At 46.3% G+C, this 25,602-nt stretch overlaps 1 protein-coding gene and 1 pseudogene across 1 annotated transcript; both read right to left on the reverse strand.

Annotated features, from left to right (window-relative positions):
• Positions 1 to 7: 7 nt before the first annotated feature.
• On the reverse strand, positions 8 to 10,747 carry LOC146338944 (uncharacterized). Its single transcript, XM_084813137.1, has 6 exons — positions 10,571 to 10,747; positions 9,126 to 9,177; positions 6,180 to 6,367; positions 5,635 to 5,793; positions 3,369 to 3,479; positions 8 to 1,839 (listed from the first exon to the last, which is right to left on the reverse strand). Exons 1-6 carry the CDS (start codon positions 10,715 to 10,717, stop codon positions 1,720 to 1,722), a joined length of 777 nt encoding a protein of 258 aa, XP_084669263.1. The 5' UTR covers positions 10,718 to 10,747; the 3' UTR covers positions 8 to 1,719.
• A 7,407-nt stretch (positions 10,748 to 18,154) lies between these two features.
• LOC146338945 (uncharacterized) lies at positions 18,155 to 19,186 on the reverse strand (annotated as a pseudogene).
• Positions 19,187 to 25,602: the final 6,416 nt, after the last annotated feature.

The raw sequence follows: 25,602 nt of genomic DNA on the forward strand, positions 1-25,602 counted from the left end.
TTTTAATGTGGTGTTTTAATCTTTTATTCTTGTACTGTTTTATCTGTTGTGTTCACTGCTCCAAAATCTGTTCTAGATATGGAGCGGTATACACATATTGTAAATTAATAATACTGACCCTTAATGGGTTACCAATTCTTCATTTAGGAAGGAACAATATTTCACATTTTGAAGTTTGACTTTAGTGAAATAGCCCAAATGATACCTAAAAAAAACCCCTATAGGCACATTCGTGCAAAATTTAAAATATCCCCCTGCCATGAAACCAGTGATTTTCTTATCTACCTTTGGCAGGGGGGCATGATTGAAAAGTGGTGGTGATACAACCACTGTGTGGACCACTTCCACACTGGCTATTTAAGGTGAAATAGCAACTTTGTTCATTCACTTTTTGTGAGACATCTGCATGACATTGTGAGCAAAACATTCTCCTCCCACCTCTGTTCTTTCATTCACAGCTCAGAAAATCTGACTGATAAAAACACATTAGCAGTTGCGCAACACATTTTTCAGCGGGCTGTAGCCTGCAAAGGTCACTCTAGTCTTTTTCTTTTGTATGCCCCTCTTAAGAATCCATTCAACCACTTTAATCCTTCCTTTGTCCTGCTTCAGGTGGAGCCACACCCATTATTTGGTGTTGACTGAGGGCTTCAGACTGCATGATGATACAGCCAGCTAGGAGCCAGCAATAGGGCCAGCCCTAACTAGGGCTGGAAGAACAAGGGATGTTCAAGCTCACGGAAATTCTCTGAACTTCATTTTGAAGTTCGGTTCAGCTCACTCCCATTTTCGTTTGCGACCTGTTGTGTAGTTTGTTCGAACGGGAAAAGTGCACATTTTGAACAGGAAATGTGTGCACTTTTGTGCGCGTTTTCCAAAGGTGTGCTGTTCCACCACCACCACCCCATTGAGTAAAGTGAGAAAATGTGTGTGTGTTTAAGAATGCACATTTCAAAGTGCACATTTCCCCAAACTATATGCATTTTTGAACGCAATTGCATATTCAAGACCATGCAAACATTCTTCAGAAACATGCGCTCCTGTTCAGGGTAGCGAACGGAGCATGTTCGGATGATTTGTGGACTGAAAGGAAATCCTCGTACATCCCTGCTCCTGACACCTGGCTTGGGTGTTTCTCAAAGGCACAGTCTGACAAAGATCCAAGAGTCATGACCCACAAGGACCACACAGGGGAGCTAGGAAGCAAGGGATGACTAGACAGAGTCTGGGATTGGAGAACAGATATGGGCCCTGCAGCAAGGGAACAGGGAGTGTTTAATCCTTTCCACCCCATGCCATAGTCTCACCAAAAATCACCTTCCCCCAACATTTGGGGCTGGGGAAAGGGGCACTATCCTCCTGGCTACAGAGTGTTCTTTGGATTCCAGAGATCTGGAAGAAGGATTTATATCCTCCTTGCAGTTTGAAGCAATGCTTAGAAGCTGCCAAATCAACCACATCAGGAAGCAGGTAGAGTCTGTGAGTCAAGGAAGCTCATTTTCTCCATCGCAGCTGGTATCTTGAAAGAGTAAGTGATGGAGATCACATAGGGCAGCCAGGATGAAAGAGCAGTTGGAAGGGAGAGGGAGTTTTAAGATTTTCAGAGAGAAGAACATGGTGTGTTTATTGAATACAACAAAGGCACAGCTAGTCAGATATTTGCATTGCCTGTGGCAAGGGGTTCCTCCTGCAGAGCAGGGAAGCAAACCTTTGGCCGTCTCACCAGGGAAGGTTTTTCCCCTCCCAGTTCACAAAAGTGCCGTTGTCCTTCTCAGAGAGATGGGCAAGGGTATTGAGGGTCTCTCGCACACTGTACTCCACCGTCAGTGGGGGCTTTCCCTGGAAAAACAGTGGGGAAAAAGTTGCAAAACATGGGTATCATCAACTGAGAACACACTTCATAAGAGCTATGCACCATCAAAGGCAAACAGAAAAGTATTCCCAGTAGCAGTTTTACATGTATTCCGTTCAGTCCCAGAAGATAGGAAATTAGCCAGTGTAGTATTATTTTTCTTTAAGAAAAAGAAATTACAAGCTAGCTGGCTTAACATCTGTTAGGTGTAAACTAGTGAACACTCAGCTTGGCTTCTGCAAAGGGAAGTCCTGCCTCATTAAACCTTGTGAGTGTCAACAGGCCCATCAGCCAGCGTCCACAATTACGTGGATAAGGGTGATCCGACAGATCTATACTTTCAAAAGGCTTCTCACAATGGGAGGCTCCTTGTGATGGGAAGGGAAAATGTGCCCTCCACATCTGTAACTCTATCAGCCAGTGAATGTTTTTCAGGGGGAGCTAAACTATTTGCAAGCTTGGGGGCGGGGGCGGGGGGTGCTTAGCGAGTAGTGGTGACTACATTTCCTTTTCTTTCTTTCCTTTCCAAAATACCTTGTTTGGCATCCACCAGAGGCGGCAGTAGGGCTGAAGCTCCTTTCTGTGACAGATATTTCCCCCCAGTTATTTTAGCCAGAAAGGGCTGAGGCTGGGTGGCAGAGCACCGGCTTTGCATGCAAAAAGGTCTCATGTTCGATCCCCGGCATCTCCAGTTAGGGTTAGGAAGGGATCCTGCCTCGAGCCCTGGAGAGCCGCTGCCCGTCAGTGTCGACAACGCTGGGCTAGGCGGACCGATGGTCTGACCGAGCACAAGGCCGCTTCCGATGTTCCCGTGTTGCTCGCAATGCCTTCTTCAAAGCAAAACCACATCACGATGTCGTGTTTGTTCCAGAGGCAAGTGGGGGGGGGGGATGGTGGCTGGGAGGTGGCTGCTGAGAGAATCTTTGCCATCACTCGCTGCCTTGATTGGCATTTTTTCTTGGTAGGAAGGCAGGGAACAAACCAAATTAAAAAATACTTGTGCAGAAACAAATCAAGTTTTAAAAAGGAATGGGTGTATGTGGGGAAATAAAATAAATGCATCTGCAGATACCACTACCCCCCCCCAAATGGATTTACCCAGCTCACACCTTCTGGATTAAATATGGACTAAGAAGCAATCTGCAGTCGAAGTCAGCACATTTCCAAGGTTACAATATGATTAGCAGACCAAAAAATGCATGTGACCGCATGTGTACAATTGAAAAATGTGCATGAAAAAATGTGCACTTTTGGAAAATGCGCCAAACTACACTTTAATCAATGGGAGAAGAATTTCAAAGATGTGCACAACTGATGCGTACATTTGGAAAAACATGCATGAAAAATACACATGGATTTTCACGTGAACAGGAAAAAAAACAAAGCTCCTAATCTGATACAGACTGGATCAGAACGAGCTTCAAGAGGAAATCTGGAGAACTTTGGTGAGCTCCCGCTTTGCTGTTTCACACATCCCTCCCTTAATGGAGCTGAGAGTCTGCCGCGAATCACCTACCAGTGTATTTCCCATGTCTGTCTGCAGCCACCCAGGATGCAACGTAATGCACAGGATCTCATCTTTGGCAAGTCCTAGGGACTGGCAGCGTGTCAGCATGTTCAGAGCAGTCTAGGAGGGAAGACATGCCAGGAGCAGAGAGGTGAATGATACGTATCAGTTCCATAGGATGGCAGCAGGTTAAAAATAGGACTTTGTGGTTTTAAGAAATATCATTTAAATATCATGTTCCTACAGACAGATGATTTGAATTTCTTTGTGAAAAGTACACATAGCTCTGAAAATGCTTGTCACTGCAGAAGCTTGAGTTTGTCTATTATCATCAACACCAACAATATGTAACCAATTGAAACTCCAGAATACCATCAATGCTTGCTTTACAATTTCATGAGTGCAGAAAAAGGGGCGGGGGAAACAGGGTGCTTGCCCCCAAGGATCTTACATTCATTCGTTCATTACATTTCTACACAGCCCCATAGCCGAAGTTTTCTGGGCAGTTTACAAAGAATAAAAACCATTAAAATACACTATACGCATAGTACAAAACCCATTGACATACAAACATATAAGCAGGCAGCACGCACACAGACGCACATATATCTAAACCATTTGAAATAATCAACAATAACAAGAAACCTGATAAACCTTGTCATATGCTGCCAAATGCAGCATTCTACATGACAGCCAGTGTGGTATAGCGGTTAGAGTGTTGGACCAGGACTGGGGAGGCACAGGTTCAATTCCCCACTCAGCCATGAAGCTCACTGGGTGACTTTGGGCCAGTCATGGACTCTCAGTCTCAGATACCTCACAGCATTGTTGTGAGGGTAAAATGGTGAGGAGGAGGAGTGTATTCACTGCCTTGGGCTCTTTGGTGTTTATATATTCAATCCTGCCGAGCCCAGTATTAATAGTCCATTTTTGAAAAGCAGCCTGTGATGGGTTGAACTCAATTCCCACAGCAGGGCATGCCACATTATTGGGGCAAGTATTGAAAAGGCCCTGCTTCCTCAGCGAGACACAATTCTAATAAGCGTATTGAAAGTATTGAAAAGGCCCTGCTTCCTCAGCGAGACACAATTCTAATAAGTGTATTGAAAGTATTGAAAAGGCCCTGCTTCCTCCGCGAGACACAATTCTAATAAGTGTATTGAAAGTATTGAAAAGGCCCTGCTTCCTCAGCGAGACACAATTCTAATAAGTGGTGGCTGGTGACTCCAGTCCCTGAGGGGCAGTGATTCCATTCTGGGTTTTACTTACAACCAGCCAAAGGTCTGAAAGTGCTATCCAGGCTGCTGAAACTATTTGGGGATAAGGTCCAGCATCTTTGATAGCACCTTTAGAGCTCTGGCTAGTTGTAACTAAAATCCAGAATAGAATTACCACCCCTTCAGCACTGGAGTCACCAGCCACCACTGATTTTAACATAACTAAGGCTGCAGTCCTATTCCCAGGTCCCACTGCTTGTATTGGCACTGAATTTTGAGTAAACATGCCTAGAATTACACTGGTGAAGGTGGAACTCTGTACAGGGCATCGTCAGGTTCCAAAGTGCAGCACTGTGGTGCAAAGCTCCAGACAACATTACCCGGTGATTCTGCATAGGAAGTTGAAATGTAAGGAGGCCACACTGACCCTTGAGGAACCCTGTGGGAATGGCAATCTGCCAGAACCACTTTCTGGAACCTTGCCTGATGACTTGACCCATCACAAAGCAATGCCTTCTAACCTGATCTCCCAAAGGAAGATCCAGAAGGATACTATGTCTGATGTTATCAAAAGCCACTGGAAGATCTAGGATAATCAAGAGGGTCACATTCCAGGCAAAGATTATCAGCAAGGGCAACCAAAGCAATTCCTGTCCCCAAGTGGGGCTTGAAACCAGACTGACATGGATCCAGATAAGTAAGTTCATCCAAGTGGTCTGGCAACTACCCTCTTGAGCACATGGCTGAAAGAGGCCAGTTGGAGACCAGCTTGTAATTATTGAGGTCATCAGGATCTGGTGGGCCTATCCAACACCTTCTTCAAGCTGGGATGAATATGTCCCTCTGGATCATGATGCACTGATCTCTAAACTGACCAGTCTCTTACAGCTGGATGTTGCTAGCCAAGATAGGCAAGAATCAAGAGAACATGTTGTGGGATAGACTCTTCCAAGAACCTTATCAGCACCCTAATTTACTGAAAGTGATTTCACACTGCTTATCTTGATGACACTACCAGAGCCAACCCTCCACCCTTAGCACCATGAGCGTGTCCATACCTTGCTGCAACGGTAAGAGATTACTTGATCATGTTCCCACGCAAAGACATTTGTGATGGAGCCACATTCGCTGGACATGTTGATGATGGCTGCTTTGCTGCAGCTCATTCCTTTCTGGGGGCTTTCCTGAGCTGCCTTCCTCAGCAAGGGCAGGAATGCCTGGGGAAGGAGAGCAAAGAATCAAGGACAGCCACATACTCTGGGGAGAACTGGACATCACCAGTACAAAGCCCACCGTTGAAGTGCAGATGGCAGACCAGTAGTTATTCACCAGGGCATTGTCCACATGGAAACTATTTCCAAATCTTGTTCAACAGATGCAGCCTTCTCCCATCACTTCATTTCCATAACCATGAAGGCTGCACCTGTCAAATTTCTGTCTGTTATGCAGCTACTGGGTACAGTACTCTAGTCCAGGAAAAATGCTCGTCTACCTAAAACTCCATCCCCCAGAAGCACATGTCTCCACCCACCTATTCGCCAGACATTAAGGACTCGACAACATGACACGTTTCCATGAAGAAGGGACTCTAGGATGGGCTTACCTGGCTCACCAGCAAGGGCCCAATCACATTGGTCTTGTACACCTCAGCCATGACTTCCTGTGTCTCTGACTCCAGAGTGCTTAGCTTTAAAATCCCAGCATTGTTAAACAGCAGATTCAGCCCATCTCCTTTCAGTTTCTCGGTAACTCTGGCTGCAGCAGTCTTGATGCTGGATAATTTGCAGGTGTCTACAGCAGCAAAGAGAAGACTTCATACTATTCCATATATAGGCATCATTGTACTTAGGGTAAGGCTTCAATACTCTGAAATTATCCACCTTCTGTAGATATTGCTATACTATATATATTCTTGAATTTCGACTCAATGGTGCCAAAATTTACTACATATTCTAAATAGGACTTCATCATTCTTGAAATGTTCAGGACTTCTGCCTACAGTCTGTAAGAAGAAACATTGTCCTCTTCTTGGGGAGAGACTCAACAATGGTCCTAAACTATGGGCTATGTCATCCAGTGGCCTCCTCCCCCACTCTGCCTTCCCATGGCTAGACAGCCAAAATTGGCTGTCTAGCTGCAAATGCAGGGCAGGAGAAGCATGGAGGGAATGATCCGCTCTGTGCTTTTCCTTCCCTGCATTGGATAGGCAGTCCCTCTGAGTTCGGAGGCGGCCACCTATCCCCACAGGATTGCGCCCTTAATCTCTTCTATCATTCAGGCTGAATCTACACGTAGCAGTTATACCGTTATCATAACTATTGGTGCCCATTGGTGCCATGTGTACCAACAGCTATGATAATGGTATAATAACAGTATAACTGCTATGTGTAGATTCAGCCTCAGACACTCAAACTGTAATAATTTTCAACTGAATGTGTAAACGATTTCTGTTAAAATGTATTGTCTTTTAAAAATGTTCAGAGGTTTCAGAGGTGGTGTTTCCATTTGCAAACTCTGTGGTGTTTCCATCTGTAAATTCCCCTTTCACACTTGCAATTCATCATTTGATAAATACAGATATGCATGTTTGTGAAAAGGGCCTGGGTGGATTAAAGAGGAAGCTGCAAACACTCCAGATCTGCATGAGGAAGTATGGGAGGCATGAGAATTTAGTTTTTGCTTGCAAAACATGAGACCCTATCCTGTTCGAATCCCTGAATGCGATTGCAACCACAAGCACGTGTCCACCAAATGTATTTGCAAATTGCCGAACATGTTGTTGTGTTCATGCAACATTGATTTTGAGCAAATTTCCCCCTGCAAACTGAAACCTCCACTTTAGTCTAGAAAGCTCTAGCTTTCTGTATATTTTTCCAACTGATTCTCAAGATTCCATGGCTACTGAGCATGCTCAGTCCTCATTGGAATGCTTTCGTGCCCCCACATGTTTTTCAAAGAGACTTGTGGGCAGGGCGGCGAGGGGGGGGGAGAGGATACTTCTGCAAACTTCAGTGTTTAGCTAAGCATGCCTCCCTCTTCTTTCTCAGTGCCCCTGTTTTGGCTACATAGATGTTGGCACTGACCACCTGAGTTTGGTATTAGAGAGAGTAATTACAGTGCCTATTCACTCATAATACATGCGGATTGCTGAAACATTTCAAGTTCATGCTGAATAATTGTGTATAACCTTCTTATTATGTATCTGCCTGATAGAATGTTAGCTTTCTTGGTGTAGTGCCATATCCAACAACTTTCCAAGTATATCTACTAATATACATTTATAGTACAATCCTACATGTCCACACAGAAATAAAATAACCCATTGACCTTGTTCGCACATAACATTGATCCATGGTGTATTTAACCCATGGGTTGTTAAATCTGAGTTGCCGTGATGTGCAAACCTAGCAACATTAAGAAACCATGGTTTGCTAACTACAAACAATGCAGACAGAGAACTCGTGGTTTGTGGTTGGGTTGTGAACTCTGGGTTGTTTAAACCACAGGTTGTTGTTACATGTTAACCCCAAACTGTGGGTTGTTCACTGGTTGTTTCTAGGGATGGGCGAACTCACCTGGGTCCGCCCCATGCCCTGCTTGACAAACCCCTGCTGGCTGCCTGCCCCAGCTTGTGACGGGGCACAAGCCACCCGGTGGTCCACAGACACCCAATGAGCAGTTGCCTGCTTTCCTGATGAGTTGCTGTTGTGCGCAAAATGGCAGCTCATTGCAGTTATGGAGGCAGCAGGATGGGAGCTGAGAGGGAAGTGTCATGGCACTTCCCTCTCGGCTCCCATCCTGCTGCAGCCGCTTAGCAACTGTGCCAATCTCTTCTGGGCGGAAGCGGCAAGATGAGCTCCCATCCTGCCACCCGGCCCCCAAGCAACCGCACCTCTCTCTCCTGGGCACCAGCAGAAGGAGGTGCGGTTGCTCAGCAGAGCAAGAAGAGTGCGAAGAGTTGGCAGGCAGAGGAGGCCTTCTCAATAAAGGCCAATGTTATGTAAATGGCAGCTGCCATTTACGTAAAATCAGCCTTTACGAAACAGGTCAAGCTGCCAGTCGGGCAAGGAGTGGGGACTGGCATTCGGGGGCCAAACTGGCAGGAACCCACCAAGCTCAAGCCCCCAATCAGACACTCACAACATCCCTAGTTGTTTTGACAAGCTACAGAGGCAGTGGGCAAGAATGGGGGGGGGGAAGCAAACCCAACTGCTCTACATGCCAGCACTGCAGTACTGCAAAGGCATTTAGGATACAGGGAGGGAGCAGCGAAGGAGGAGAGAAACAAATATCTCAGGGATAGAGAGAGCAAACCACCATTTGTTTGACTGGCTGCCAGACAAACCCTGGGCAGGGCAACAAACTATGGGTCAAAACAACCATGGGTCAGTGTGATCTCAGACCCAGGTCATTGTGTTCAAGGGCAATTATTCCCAGGTACATGTATAGTGGGTTGCAGCAAGGAAAGTAATCTTCAGAAATGGGCTAGACTCTCCACTTCTCTTTCCATCAGTTTAGGAAGAGTGAATTTGTAGGGCCGAGCACTTACCCAGTGCAATTATCTCTATTCCCTGGTGCTTGGCAGCTAAATTCTTCAACTCCTGAAAGAAACAAAAACCAAAGACTTAATATGAAAGAATGAGTCCCGGAGATGGGATTATTTGAGATGGGATAAGTAGGGAAGACAGGAGAAGGCTAAATCCTATGTGGTTTCCATTCTCACCTGCAAATGCATTTGTTGCATTGTAGTGATTGTGCAAAAGTGCGCTCCAGAAAGTGTCTCAGCTTGAACATTCATTTTATGAACTGAATGGGAACTATGCAAGGTCATTCAACCAGATTTCACACAGAAATATAGGGCTCTGAGGAACAGACTGGGGCTGGAGGCCCCATAGTCCCAGGCGTAGCAACACCCCTGTAACCAAGGCAGTGGAATTGGAGGCTAAATTTAGCTGAGGTTTGGTGCCAAAGAGCTTAGTCTGTTGGGCTTGGGAAAAAATCTGTAAAAACCCCAACCAGCCATGCACTGATCCTGTCCTCACAGTCAGTTAAACAGATGAAAACCAGTGTATTATTCTTTAGGTTATGTTCTCACAATCAGTTAATACAGATTAGAAACCAGCTTGGACAAGCTGTGAGGGTGTCATTTTCTCCCACTGTTCCAATAAGTTATGATAGAAACAGAAATTGCAACACTAAGGACTTTGACCCGGAAGAAAGTTCCACTGAACACAGTGTGATTTACTATTTAGAGATATTTATCCCATGTCAACTGTGATGCTGGAGAAGACTCTTACGAGTCCCCTGGACTGCAAGGAGGTCAAATCAGTCCATCCTAAAGGAAATCAACCCTGAGTGCTCTTTGGAAGGACAGATACTGAAGCTGAAGCTGAAATATTTTGGCCACCTAATGCAAAGAGAAAACTCCCTGGAAAATACCCTGTTGCTGGGAAAGATTAAAAGCAAAAGGAGAAGGGGACAGCAGAGGATGAGATGGCTAGATAGCATCAACGATGCAATGAATATGGACTTGAGCACGCTCCGGGAGAGAGCGCAGGACAGGAAAGCCTGGTGTGCTATGGTCCATGGGGTCACGAAGAGTCGGACACAACTGAACGACTGAACAACGAACATCCCATGTCTTGTATTTTAGAATATTTACTCTGGGTCATTCTTATGGTTTCCAGCACCCAATAAGATAATTGGTTCTCCCTTTAAATGCTGTTTAAATCTCTGGGTGGGATAAACCACTCTCTGTCCTACTAGTTCCTCTCTAATTCTACAAAGAAAAGAATGAGGAAAGCCCATGAAAGGGCAACTGATTAAGTGAACTGCTGAATTGTTCTCAAAGGATGACACCTGCCCTGGGAATGGGGCATTAACAGGCCTTGTGAGATTCCTCCAAACCCTCAGTGCAAACTCTTGGCATCAGGGAAAATTCCCCTGTAGAGGCAACCCATCCCAAGATACAGCAGAGTTCACCCTGTGGCTCACCTGGGCACCTGGTCCTTCTGGGTCCCGGCACGTGGCAAAGATCCATGCAGGCCGATTGTGTTGCCCAGCCAGCTGCTTGACCAGCTCCAAGCCAATGCCTCGGTTGGACCCAGTCACCAGGACACTATGTGTGTTCAACCTTTCCATCTTTCTATCCACCCCGATCCTCACAGACTAAGCTCTTTGGTAGGCAAAGCTCAGCTAAATTTAGCTTCCAACTCCTCCGCCCAGGAGGCTTGGCTACAGGGGGGTTGCGACATCTGGGATTGCAGATGCCGCAGGGGTTGCGACATCTGGGATTGCAGATGCTGCATTCCATTCCCCGGAGTGTCAATTGGTGCCAGTGGAAGCCTTTTGCAAAGCTAAATTGCATGGGGTAGAGCCACTTTTCCTCCAGGAGGGAGAGAGAGAGACAGAAGGGGGAGAGAAGTCTGTGGTGGGGGTGGGGTGGGGGAGATGAGTGGGCAAGAGAGATGAAAGGGGTTTTGTTTTGCTTTTTGCCGTGGCAGCTGGTCTTCCTCAGGTATGGTGAGGCAGAGCAGCTTCTGGTGAGGCAGAGGTAGCAAAAGGTGAAGGTAACAGTGGGCAGAGGCAGAGAGGGTTCTGAGCCTTAGGACACAAAACCATTTCTTTAAACCCACATGTTTCTGCTCCGGTAGAAATCCATTTCTCAGAAAGTCAAACTGAGACATGATCATAAAAGGGGGACTGAGCAACACAACACAGAGGACCCACTCCTTTGAACACACACTTGTCTGCTCCAGCAGAAACTCATTTTTCAGAAAAGCAAACTGAGGCCAGTATCTTCATATTCATGAGTGCAAACTGATGGGGAGCGGGGGGGATGAGACTGAGCAATAAAACAAATGCAGAATACATTGCTTTGAACCCACATTTTTTCTGCTCTGGGAGAAACTCATTGCACAGAAGGCAAAGAGAGACTAGTTTAAAATGATGATGATGATAATGATGATGATAATAAATTAGCAAGAGACTAATTCTAGTCTCCAGCCCTCCAGCCCATGCACCAGTTCCTTCAGTCATCCATCCTTCCTTCCTAAGGATACAATTCTGCATTCTTACATGGGAGTCAGCCCCATTGAACTCAGTGGGTCTTACTTCTGGGTATGAAATTGCTCTGCAAATATCCCTCTCTTACACACACACAGCCCTTCACTCCCCCTCACCACACTACAGCAGCTGGAATGGGGGAAGAACTTCTGGGTCTTTAGAGAAAGAAAAAAGGAAGGACAGAGAAAGAGCAGAAACAAGGCAAGAGAGGGAAGCGAAAGGTGAGAAGGCAGAAAAAAGGGGGAGGGATTAAGACAGGCTCCAATACAAGTCTGTAATTCAGAAGATTTATATCCCACCCTTATAGTGTTCAGGGTGGCTAATTCTAACAGCTAAAAACAAATACAAAAATGAAGTTCTATAAATATCATAAACTGAGAATTGGCAAGCGACTCTAATGAGAAAAGGAGTCCAAAATGGGTGGGAGTTTTGAAAAAAGGAAAATCTCAAGGCACAATTACAAACAATTCCAACAAGAAAAAAAGGTGGAAGACAACAGAAGAAGCCAATGAGGCTTCACAAAAAGCTTAGAGATGGTCTGAAAACAAAAAAGTACACATGTAGGAAGCGGAGAGAAGGCCAAGCAACAAAGGAAGAGTACAGGCAGGTAGCACAGAATTGCAGGGATGGCGTCAGGAAGGCTAAAGCTGAGAACGAGCTCAGGTTAGCAAGGGATGCTAAAAGCAACAAAAAGGCTTTCTTCAGTACGTGCATAGTAAAAGGCAGAGGAAAGAAATGGTGGTTCAACTATTTAATAAGGATGGCAAAATGATAACAGTTGACAAGGAAAATGCAGAAGTGCTCAATTCCTACTTTGGCTCAGTCTTCTCCCAAAAGAGTGTCTATGACCCCCCTGGCAAAGACGAAGTACAGGCTGAAGGGGCAGGATTGCAGCCTGAGATCGATAGGCATATGGTCAAGGAACACCTAATTACTTTGAATGAGTTCAAATCTCCAGGGCCAACTGCACCCTAGAGTACTAAAGGAACTGGCAGAAGAACTCTCAGAACCACTGTATTATCTTTGAGAAATCATGGAGGATGGGGGAAGTGCCAGATGACTGGAGGAGGGCTAATGTTGTCCCCATCTTCAAAAATGGTAAAAAGGAGGAACCTGGGAACTACAGACTAGTCAGTCTGACATTAATCCCTGGAAAAATTCTGGAGCAGATTATCAAGCAATCCATCTGTAAGCACCCTGGAAACAATGCAGTGACTACTTGAAGCCAACATGGATTTGTCAAGAACAAATCCTACCAGACGAATCTGATCTCATTTTTTGATCAAGTAACCTCCCTTGTGGACTGTGGGAATGCTGTGTACATAATATACCTCAACTTCAGCAAAGCTTTTGACAAAGTGCCCCATGATATCATGATGAGCAAACTAGCTCAAAGTGGGCTAGATGAAACAACGATCATGTGGATCCACAGTTGGCTACAGAATCGGACGGAAAGAGTGCTGATCAATGGGACCTTCTCAAACTGGGGAGAGGTAACAAGCAGGCTACCGCAGGGCTCAGTCCTGGGCCCAGTGCTCTTCAACATTTTTATTAATTACTTGGAGGTGGAGGTGCAGGGAATGCTGATCAAATTTGTGGATGACACAAAATTGGTCGGGATAGCTAATACTTTGGAAGACAGAAACAAAATTCAAAGTGATCTTGATAGACTGGAGCACTGGGCAGAAAACAACAGAATGAAATTTAATAGGGATACATGCCAAGTTCTGTACCTAGGAAAAAGAAACCAAATGCACAGTTATAAGATGGGGGATATGTGGCTCAACAAGACTACAAGCAAGAAGGATCTTGGAATTGTTGTCGATCACAAGCTGAATATGAGCCAACAATGTGATGAGGCTGCAAAAAAGGCAAATGCTCTTTTGGGCTGCATTCATAGAAGAATAGCTTCCAAATCCCAGAAAGTACTAGTTCCCCTCTACTCAGCACTGGTTAGGCCTCATCTGGAGTATTGTGTCCAGTTCTGGGTGCCACACTTTAAGAAGGATGCAGACAAGCTGGAGAGGGTTCAGAGGAGGGCAACAAAGATGATCAGGGAACTGGAAACAAAGCCCTATGAAGAGAGTCTGAAAGAACTGAGGATGTTTAGCCTTGAGAAGAGAAGACTGAGGGGAGATAGGATAGCGCTCTTCAAGTACTTGAAAGGTTGTCACACAGAAGAAGGCCAGGATCTCTTCTCGATCATGCCAGAGTGCAGGACACAGAGTAATGGGCTCAAGTTACAGGAAACCAGATTCCGGCTGAACATCAGGAAAAACTTTCTGACTGTTAGAGCAATACGACAATGGAACCAATTACCTAGGGAGGTGGTGAGCTCTCCCGCACTAGAGGCATTCAAGATGAGGCTGGACAGCCATCTATCAGGGATGCTCTGACTTGGATTCCTGCGTTGAGCAGGGGGTTGGACTCAATGGCCTTGTAGACCCCTTCCAACCCCACTATTCTATAATTCTATGATTCTATGAGTTCCCTGGTGAAAAGATGAAATCCTGCAATAAGAGGAGCTAGACCATAGCGCCATCTAGTGGCTGTATAATGAAACATATAGAACATTGCAGATAAAGGGGGAAAGGGGTGGTGGTGGAAGGGAAGCCTGTGTAAAGGAAGCCCATCATGATCCTGCATTTAAAATGGAAGCAGAAAGCCCTGGTAAAGTTGCAGGATTTTAGCCTGGTGTAGAAATGCTCACAGAGAAAATGCAAGCAGAACAGGCTAGGAAGCCCTGCACCTAGCACCACCTCTCCATGCACCATGCAGGGAGACATACACTTAAGGTTTAGATCACAGTGTCTTCAGTTTGTGCCCCCCGCCCCATGTTTTCCCACCACTTATTACTAGCAGGAAAAATCCACTATAGAGGAAAAAACAGAATAGCTGCACAATGTCTTTTCCTTGTTAATGTTGGAGCCCTCCATCTGGAAGCACCTAAAGACCAAGAGCTTTTTGGTATGAGACTGTTAATCCACTGAGCTACTTTCCATTTCATCGCAGAATTGAAATCTGAGCTCTACACAAACAGCTTTTCCTTTCCAGTTTTTCCACTAGATAACCACTAGGTGGTGCTGTGCTATGGCAGAAAAGTGCAAATACACAAGTAAGAAAATACCTTCTCTTTCACTTTCAGAAACAATACCCTATTTTCCCTGCTGTAAAAAAAAAAAAAAGGAAAAGTGCTTTTAGAAAGCAGAAGCAAAACTGGAGGATGACAACACCAACTAAAGAAGCCATAAACAAATGTGAGTAAGGAATCATGAGTGCACAATACATGCTTTGATCTGATGTGCACTTGGGATGTCTTGAGAAGGCCTCCTGCCCAGATTATTTTCCCCTTTAGGAGGACAATAAACACATTTTCTCCCTCTCTTTCTCTCCCCCTCATCTCTCTTCTCCCACTTCTCTCCCTCTCTCTTTTTCTTTCCCAGAGGAAAATCATCCCCCACCATATGCAATTACGTTTAGAAATAAAGGTTCCTTTGGCACCAATAGAAAGGGTTGTGTTTTTCTAAGCTTTCTTGCCATGCCGGGAAGGGGAGGCAATTTTCAGAAGCAATTGCCGTACACAGAGAGGAGAGGGTTAGAGCTTCTCTCAGCAGTATGGTGTAGTGGTTAGAGTGTTGGACTGGAACTTGAGAGATCACTGGGGCACTTGGGCCAGTCACTCACTCTCAGACAGACCTACTTCACTGGGCTGTTGTGAAGATAAAATGGAGAGGAGGAGGAGGACCACTATACCATGTAAGCTGCCTTTGGTTCTTTGCAGGAGGAAAAAAGGTGAGATGTAAATGTAATAATAAATCATATACAGAAAGCTGTGACCCCACCCACAATCATGCCCACTTATGGCATCAGTGGAAGTTTTTTCCCCCTAAGCTTGTCATGCGGGGGGGGGATTTCTGAGGGGCTGTAGCATGTGGGAAAGGAATGGTTAAACCTTCCCTCCCTAGCCATAATCCCCCCACCCAGAAAATCACCTCTCCCACATGTCAATTAAACTTAGGAAGAAAAAAAAAAACTTCCATTAACACCAATGGACACTTTGGGCTCTGGGAAATAGATCTGGGACTTTGGAAAAATACATTCTTGGCCAAACCCTCATTACATGGGTCAAGATCTAGCAAAGTTTCTGGGTTTGTAAAGGAGTGGGGCTTTCAGGTGGAGCAAAAAAGCAAACTCAGGTGCCAGGTCTTAAAAGTGTCAAAGTTCGGGTAAGGACCAGATGGAATGGAAAATATTTCAATGAAAGGAAGAGGCAAAAGTTGCTGGTTGAATGGCCCTGTTTCTCTTCCTCCTTCTGCTGTAGCCTCAGAACATAAGAAGAGCCCTGCTGGATCAGACCAAGGGTCCATCTGGTCAAGGATTCTGTCCACACAGTGGCCAACCAGCTGTTGACCAGAAACCCACAAGTAGGACATGAGTGCAACAGCACCCTCCCACCCATGTTCTCCAGCAACTGGTGTACATAGGCTCAGTGCCTTTGGTACTGGAGGGAGCACATAGCCATCAAGACTAGTAGCCATTGATAGCCTTCTCCTCCAGGAATTTGTCTAACCCCCTTCTCAAGCCACCCAAACTGGTGGCCATCACTACATTCTGTGGTAGCGAATTCCATAGTGTGGTATGTGAAGAAATATTTCCTTTTATCTGTTTATGTTTCAAACTCAGATGTTTCAAAAGAACCTTCTTCTGAAATTACTAGAATTACTAGAAAAACTGGATTCCCCATGTGCTGGCATGGCTGGGCTCCCTCACAAGCCTGTCCTTCATGCGAGACTCCCCCCCCCCCAACTTTCCCCCTTAAGCTTGTGTCAGCTTAGTGTCTCTTATCTGGCAGGAGTCCAGTGCCACACACGTTATCACAGCACGACAAGACATAAGCTGCTTTGTTCATTTATTAGCTTAGATTCTTGTGTTTGACAATAGCAGAAGGTCCATAGGTCAGTGGCAGGCAAATGTTTTGCCTGTAAAAGGTCCTCAGTTCAATCCCCAGTTCAAGTAGGGTTGGGAAAGATCCGTTTGAAAACCTGGAGAACTGCTGCCTGTCAATAATGAGCTGAATGGACCAATGGTCTGACCAGGAGTGTTGTAAACATTGGACCCATAAGGCTCGTGCCCCCAGTGTATTCCCCAGGACCCTGGATCTGTTCTCCAGAGACCTGAGTGTTCAATGGTGCCAATGGAAGGGGTTTTTTCTCCCCTTAGCTTAATTGTTATGGGGGGGGGTGATTTTCAAAGGGAATTGCAGCTGCGGGGGGGGGGGGAATGCAACATCTCCCAACACAGAATACTTTTGGATTAGCGCATTGTAAAATTTTTGAAACTCCATTTTAGTGCAAATATGGCCATTCGAGATGGTTGGGGGTGCGAATTGTTCATGCGAATTGCTGTGCGAATTGCTTGTTGAATTCTGTGCGAATTGCTTGTGAAAAAACCTACCAGCCACTTCCTTCTTTTGCATTGTTTTCACCCCCTTGCAAATTAATTGCAATTGAAGTGGACAGGGGGCAAATTAACTGAAGATTTCAAAAAAAAAAAATTAATCTGGGGTGATTTGGATGATAAATTGGCTAGCTTTGACATCTGCAAAATTGAGATAAATCCTAGTAATTATTTCTAAATTTGCATATATAGAAATTAGCATATGGAAATTTTATGCAGATTTGTGCCATGAGGGCCTGGGCCCCAATTTCTTTACATGTCTGACAATATAAGGGGCTTTTTAAAATCTTCCAGTGCTACACAGCTGCCTTTGGAATGATAAAAAAGAAGGGAAATGGAGTGTGTGTGTGGGGGGGGGAATTATTGTGCAGTTCTTAGAAGAACTGCCCAAGAAGAGGCTGGAGAACAATGACTTTTTGTCTAGCTGGAGAGGGGTGTGAAGTCCGAATCAGCTCCCCATCAGTAGCCATGGATGTAGACAGAACACACTGGAGTGGTGGGTTAATGACAGACTTTACTTGAGATAGAACAAGCTTACATCTCAAGATAAGTTGGCTGAGGTCAGCCCCATGGTGAGCATCCCTTGCAGGAGGAAGAAGGAAGAAGAATAGGAGAGTAGAGGGAGGAGACAAGGAAAAAGGCAGAACCCAGAGATCCCCCCCTACCTTACTCAGGTACATGTTAACCCTTCAAGCTCAGGTTAAGTGACTCATGGCCCTAGACCCTCCAACACCCCTTCTCAAAGGCAATGGGTCACTGCACTAATCCCATGCCCATCAGGTGGTGCTGGTGCAATTCCCCTGGCAGAGGCTTTGTCAACACATCTGCCACCATTTCTTCATTCGGGCAATACTTCATTTCAGTCACCTCTTGCTCAACTAAGTCTCTGATCAGGTGATGTCTCACATCAATGTGCTTTGTCCGTGGTCTCAGCTCCTCACTCGATGCCAGCTTTAGGCACCCTTGATTGTCTTCATATAGCACTGTGGTCTCCAGTCCCATGGCAGTGAATAATTGTCTGAGCCAAATCACTTCCTGACATGCAACTGGCTGCTGCTACGTATTCTGCTTCTGGAAGACATGGCCACTATGCCTGCTTCTTACTGGCCAACTGATAGCCCCGCCTTTGTATGTGAACAGGTTACCTGGTGTGGACTTGCAGTCTGACTCATCACCCACCCAGTCTGCATCCATGAGCCCAATCAGCCCTGCATGTGTGCTGCTGGGCAGCTCGAACTTTGTATGCGTGGTACCTCTCAAGTAGCACATCACACGCTTCACTCTGTTCCAGTTGTGCTGAGATGGCTTGGCCACTTTCCTGCTCAGGATGCCCACAGCTGCCGCTATGTCTGGTCTGGTAACTATCACGATGAATAGGAGCTTACCAATGGCCCTCCGATACTGCTGATTATCCAGCAGTGGGACGTCGTCATCACATCTTCAAGTGATATGTGGTCATGGGAGTCTTGACCTCTTCCCCTTCTGCCATTCCGAACTCCAGCAGCATCTCTTTGATCTTTTGTCTCTGACTAAGGAGGAAGCTCCCATCGTCCTTCTTCTTGACCTGTATACTCAAGTAGTACTCTATTGGACCCAGGTCCTTGATTTCAAAGTTCTGCTTCTGTCTGAGCATGATTTCTGTGCCATTGCTTTCCTGCTCATAGCACAGGACCAGATCATCCACATACACTAGTATGTATGTATGCCCACTTGCCCTCCTTCTGCCTGGCATAGAGGCAGGAGTCTGCTTTCCCCTTCGTGTACTAGGACTCCCTTAGTTTTCTCATTCCAGGCCCTGGTGGCCTGCTTAAGTCCATAAATGCTTTTGAGCAGTTTGCACTTCCCTTGCCCCTTCTGGATCTTCAAACCCTGGTGGTTGCATTGTGTACAGGTCTTCCTCTATTTCACAACACAGGAATGCTCTTTTAATGTCTAGATGCCTCACTTGCATCTCCCTGCTGTCTCTAATGGTGGTGTGCTTTACACTGGGGCCAACGTTTCATTGTAGTCCTCCCCATTTTGAGAGTATCCCTTTGCTACTAACCTGGCTTTGTAGTGTTCTACTTCACCGTCTGCGTCGCGCTTCATTTTGAAGGTCCACTTGCAGCCAATTGCCTTGCGATTGGGGGGAAGTTCAGTCAGGGTCCAGGTTGGCGTAATGAGTCCATCTCTTCCTGTGCTGCCTGCTTCCACCTGTCTGCTTCATCCTTGGGCAAGGAGGCAACGTCCTCCCAGCTCTCCGGCTCTTGGATCTGCTGCACTCTGGCTGCAGAGTAATAGTCACCATACCTGGCTGGCAGAACGCCTTTGGAGGCCCTTTCCGACCTCCTGGGTTCCTGCTGCTCTGCTGCGTTCAGCTTGAGCTCCCCGGTGTCACCAGCCTCACTGTCGGGATTAGGTGTGTCGGCTGCCCCCTCGTCTTCCTCGGGCATTGTGGGCTCCCCTCCTCCACTCCCAGGTGTGCTCAGGTTCACCTCACAGTCTCATTGAACTGCACACTTTGGCTGACTATGACGCTGCAGTCTTGGGGAATAAGAATTCTGTAGCCTCTATGGTAGGGACTGTATCCCACCAGGACCCCTTCTATGGCTCTGTCAGCCAGCTTGGTCCTTTTCTGTTCTGGGCTGTGAGCATAGGCCTCACACCCAAACACTCTCAGATGGCCCACCTTCAGCTTGGCTGCATGCCACAGTTCAAAAGGTGTTTTACTAGTGGCCCTGGTTGGCAGCCTGTTCTGTATGTAGGCCACCATAGACACCGCCCCTCCCCAGAATTTGAATGGTAGATTTGCATCTGACAGCATGCTTCTTACTATGTCTAGGAGTGATCTGTTACCCCTCTCAGCCACGCCATTCTGTTCTGGCGAGTAGCTGACTGTGTTTTGGTGCGCAGTGCCTTGGGCCCGGAGATACGCTTCCATCTCTCTTCTGATGTACTCTCCTCCATTGTCAGTACGAATGGCACCCAATATCTTGTGGAATTTGTTCTTGGTTGCTGCAACAAACTCCTTCAACTTGCTCAGTACTTGATCCTTATACTTGATGATGTAGACTGCTGTGAACCTGGAATAATCATCCATGACGGTGAGGAAGTACTTACCCTCTCCAGGGGTTATCACCTCCATCGGCCCACAGAGGTCGGAGTAGATGAGCTCCAGTGGCTCTTTAGCTCTGCTCTCACTTGCCTTGGGCAGTGGGGCTTGTGTGGGCTTGGTCTTGATGCAGCATACACAGCTCATCCTTGACTTGCATGCTAGGATCTGTAAGTCTGCTGTGAGTTCCTTGGCCACCAACTCCTTCATGGCCTCCATGCTTCTGTGCCCCATGCGTCTGTGCCAGAGATGGATGCAACTGTTGTGGGGTGCCTCGTCTGCCCTCTTGGCCTCTTCTCTGCTGCCAGGAATCTCATACATAGAGTTCTTTACCCTGACATTGCCCCACAACCTTCCTTCTCTGGAGATTTGGCATTCATCCCCCTCGAAAAGTAGGACAAATCCATCTGCTATAAGCTTTCTTACTGAGCGCAAGCTGCCCTCCAGGTCTGGCACAAATAAGACATCGTCAGCTTCATTTTCTCACCATGAGTAGGGATGTCAGAGAATTCCACCATGGATCTCAGTGAGGCCGAATGCCAGTGCATTCGGCCCCCTGAACTCCGTGGCGGAACGGCCTGCCACCCCCCCGCCCCCCGTGGATCCCCCCCGGGACAAGACTTACCTGGGGTGGATGTTCTGGATGGCGGCGGCTCCAGTGGCGGCGGTGGCTGGTCTTCCGAACAGCTGCCGCCGCCACCATTTGCAGTCTGTTTCCCCCCCCCCAATTCGTGATAGGCTATGTAAAGATTTACGTAGCCTATCACATCTGGGTTTTTTTTAAAAAAAACAGTGGCTATGGCCACTGCCATTTGCATTCTTTATTTTTGGCCGTCTTAGTCTACGTAAATATTTACGTAGACTAAGACGGTGAAAATAAAGGGGAACGCAAATAGTGCCCACTACACTATTTGTGTTCCCCCTTATTTTCGCCGTCTTAGTTTACATAAATATTTACGTAGACTAAGACGGCCTAAAATAAGGAACACAAATGGCGGCGGCCGTAGCCGCCATTTGCGTAGGGTTTTGTTTTTTTTTAACCCAGACGTGATAGGCTACGTAAGTCTTTACGTAGCCTATCACGGCTGAATACAGGGACGCAAATGGCGGCGGCTACAGCAGCTGCCATTTGCATCCCTGCTAGGCAGCGGCCGGATGTCCGGCTGCTGGCGGAGCTGGCCAGCGGCTCTGCAGAATCCCCGCGGAGCGGAGCCGGCCAACCAGGATTCCAGGGGGAGGCGCTCGAGGATTCCGGGGGGAGGGACGGAGCGCCTCCCCCCGCCCAGCGGAACCCAGCGGAGCCAGGTAAGCAAGGTTTCGTACACCCCTAACCATGAGGTGGTGCTATACAGTCTGTGGTGCCTTCTCCTGTTCCAGCTGCTTTTATCTGTTTCCCATTAGCCGGGTAAACATAACCCTGCTTTTGGTGATCTAGTTCCTTGAAGAACTCTCTCCGGCTAGTCATGTGGCTGCTAGCTTCCAAGTCCAGCACCAAAACTAGGTTGTGCCTCTGAGCTCTGCTTACTTCAAGGCAAATGGATCAGCAGGAATGCAGCTCATAGTTTACTCTGCCCTGCCTTTGTTGCTCTTTTCTCTCTTTGGCTGTTTTCCGGACAGTCTCTCTTGAAATGTGCCCTGGCCCCACACTTGTAGCATTCTTTTGTCTTTGCCTTAAGGGCTTGTTCTGATTCCATCTTTGCCTCTGGCCTAGCCCTTGTCCTCTCACATGAGGCATCAGCCATCTTTTCCATCCTGCGATTCCACTCACTAATCAGCCTGACCTTTACACAGTCCAATTTTAGCTCTGCTTTGGGGCGTGCTTCCAAGGCTGTTATGAGGGGTTCATAGGGGTCATCTGTGCTGCACAAAATGATGGCCACGACATCCTCCTCTGGGGTCTCTGAGCCAACTGCCCGCAGCTCTTCAACAACTTGCAAGAGTGCATTTATGTGGTCTAGCAAGCTGGATCCTTTCTCAAGCCTCATTTTAAACAGCTTCCTCTTCAAGAAGAGCTTTGCAGTTATGCTGGTAGGCTGCTGCACTTTCTGCAGAGCTTCCCACATTTCCTTAGCTGATGTGGAGCAACTGGTCATTTTTGATGGATAGAGCAATTGTTACCCTTGCTTTTCTGTCCCATTTGTCCCAGTCCTGGGGGTTTTCTGTAGAGTGGGCTGATTCCAGAATCTCCCACAAGTCCTCTTTCACTAGCACCATTTCCATCTTCAGCTTCCATATCTGGTAGTTCCCAGTGCCTAGTTTTTCCATGGCTGCATGTATATTTCCTTCAGCCATCATTCCAGCCTCTGAGATTTTTTTTCTCTCTCTTGTCTATCCAATGGGCAGTACTCACAGGTTTCAGGGTGGTTCCTTGCAAAAGCCCTTTTTCTTCTTTCTTGGCTGCTGGGCCCATAACCTGAAATCTGAATCAGTAGGCAGGACACACTCGAGTGGTGGGTTAAGAACAGACTTTACTGGAGATATAACAAACATACATCTCAAGGTAAGTTGGTTGTGGTCAGCCCCATGGTCAGCATCACTTGCAGAAGGAAGAAGGAAGAAGAATAGGAGAGGAGAGGGAGGAGACAAGGAAAAAGGCAGAACCCAGAGTTCCCCTCCCACCTTACTCAGGTACATGTTAACACTTCAAGCTCAGGTTAAGTGACCCATGGCCCTAGTCCCTCTAAAATATACCCTAAATAACTTGAGACCAGGTTGCCATAGGGAGCACCTCCCCACTTATCTCCCTGCCTGATCTCTGCAATCATCAGAGGGAGCACTTCTGAGGGGTGCCCATGCTCTTGGGGTTCACCTCAGGAGCACTTGCAGTGGAGCATTTGGTGCTGCAGCACCCACCCGCCCACCCCCTGGAACGCTCCACCAATTGACATTAGAAAGGCCCCCACTGTTCTGAGGTTCAGACGTCTGCTTAAAACTCATCTCTTTACACAGGCTTTCCCTGAAGCATCACCCAGCCAGCTATGGTTTGTAGCACACCGTAGACTGTGAGCTTTTATTTCTGATGAATCTGTATTGTGGTGTTTTTATAGTTATATTTATTGTTGTGTTTATGCCATTGTATTTGATATTCACCGTGTTGATACCTTTGTGGAAAGTGGTATATAAATGTGCATAATAAATAATAGTCAATTTGAATAATAATACATATAACATATTGGTTGCAGCTCCTCGCTGAATGTGATGTATGGAACGGCCCCAGCACGCCGGCCTCAGAAAGGCAGGACAATCCAAAGCCAGGTCCCGAGAAATGCACAGACGTTGGAGATCTTAGTATGGAAGTTTGTTAGCATGTTTGACCAAAGTTGTCTGGACTTGTGTTGTGTTAAGGATTGTGGGCTGCTCCCTTACTACAAACACACTTTTTTCTCATGCTGCCTTATACTATCTTCTCTTTTTCCCTCCTGCATTCCTTTTGTTAGTGAGATGGCTGACTTGTTGTTCTGCATGGATCATTTGCGTTTTCTCAGTGCAAGATTACAGAAAGGTGACACCCTCTACCCCACCCCCTAAAATGTTGTAACCAAGATCTCTGTGTGAAAAGAACAAGGTGTATAATTGTAAATAAGCCCGTGCTCTCTCCTTCCAAAGGAAACCAAAACCTCTCATTGTTCATGGAAACAGGGAGAATGTAATAATATTCATATTGGTGAAGTTCCTTTCTATACTACCTGTCATCTCATTGAAAAGAATAAATGTTTCTATGTGAATCGGACATATGCTTGAGATGGGGGCAAAAACTGTGCCCTCTCCTGTCCAGATGTGAAAACCCAGGGCAAGAGAAAGGAAGGAAATGTTGGTTTCACCCCTGCTTCCCATTTGTGGCCCGCTAAACCTCTCCTGCCCCTTCATGGATCACTGCCTTGTTGTGGCGAAGGGGCTTGCATAACTCAGTGAAGCCATAAGCTATGCCATACAGGGCCACCCAAGATGGACAGGTCATGGTGGAGAGTTCTGACAAAATGTGATCCACTGGAGAAGGAAATGGCAACCCACTCCAGTATTCTAGCCAAGAAAACCCCATGGAATGTATCTCAAGGCTAAAAGATATGACGCCGGAAGATGAGCCCCTCAGGTCGGAAGGTGTCCAATATACTACTGAGGAAGAGCAGAGGGAATTTCCAAGTAGCACCAGAAAGAGTGAAGCGGCTGGGCCAAAGCCGAAAGGACACTCAGCTGTGGATGTGTCTGGTGGTGAAAAGAAAATCCGATGCTGTAAGGAACAATATTGTCTAGGAACCTGGAATGTCAGATCAATGAATCAAGGTAAGCTGGAGGTGGTCAAACATGAGATGGCAAGATTGAACATCGACATCTTGGGAATCAGCAAACTAAAATGGACAGGCATGGGTGAATTAATTCAGATGACCATTATATCTACTACTGTGGGCAAAAATCCCTTAGAAGAAATGGAGTAGCACTCATAGTCAACAAAAGGGTGGGAAAAGCAGTACTGGGGTACAATCTCAAAAACAATACAATGATCTCAGTATGAATCCAAGGCAAACCATTCAACATCACAGTAATTCAAGTCTATGCCCCAACCACGGAGGCTGAAGAAGCTGAGGCTGATCGGTTCTATGAAGACCTACAACACCTTCTAGAACTAACACCAAAAAAAGATGTCCTCTTCATCATAGGGGATTGGAATGCTAAAGTAGGAAATCAAGAAATCACTGGGATAACAGGCAAGCATGACCTTGGTGTACAAAATGAAGCAGAGTTTTGCCAAGAGAACACGCTGATCATAGCAAACACTCTTTTCCAACAGCACAAGAGGCGACTCTACACATGGACATCACCGGATGGTCAATATGGAAATCAGATTGATTCTGTCCTTTGCAGCCAAAGATGGAGAAGCTCTATACAGTCAGTCAAAACAAGACCTGGAGCTGACTGTGGCTCAGATCATAAGCTTCTTATCACAAAATTTCGGCTTAAATTGAAGAACGTAGGGAAAACCACTAAACCATTCAGGTATGACCTAAATCATATCCCTTATGAATATACAGTGGAGGTGAGGAATAGATTTAAGGGGTTAGACTTGATAGACAGAGTGCCTGAGGAACTATGGACGGAGGTCCGTAACATTGTTCAGGAGGCAGCAACGAAATCCATCCCAAAGAAAAAGAAATGCAAGAAAGCCAAGTGGCTGTCTGATGAGGCTTTACAAGTAGCTGAGCAAAGAAGGGAAGTGAAAAGCAAGGGAGAAAGGGGAAGATATATCCAACTGAATACAGAGTTCCAGAGAATAGCAAGGAGAGACAAGAAGGCCTTCTTAAATGAACAATGCAAAGAAATCAAAGAAAATAATAGAATGGGAAAGATTAGAGATCTCTTCAAGAAAATTGGAGATCTCAACGGAACATTTTGTGCAAAGACGGGCATGATAAAGGAC

Source organism: Heloderma suspectum, chromosome 8 (genome assembly GCF_057233095.1).
Source record: "Heloderma suspectum isolate Gila_16-S chromosome 8, 16-S_ref, whole genome shotgun sequence".
NCBI classification, from domain to species: Eukaryota; Metazoa; Chordata; class Lepidosauria; order Squamata; family Helodermatidae; genus Heloderma; species Heloderma suspectum.

Bases quoted from the DNA above. Each gene is read 5' to 3' on its own strand.
- LOC146338944 (XM_084813137.1), bottom strand. From the start codon at position 10,717: ATGGAAAGGTTGAACACACATAGTGTCCTGGTGACTGGGTCCAACCGA. The intron at 9,178-10,570 runs GTGAGCCACAGG...TGTTTCTTTCAG, and splicing joins CAGAAGGACCAGGTGCCCAG to GAGTTGAAGAATTTAGCTGC. The intron at 6,368-9,125 runs GTAAGTGCTCGG...TTGCTGCTGTAG, and splicing joins AATAGAGATAATTGCACTGG to ACACCTGCAAATTATCCAGC.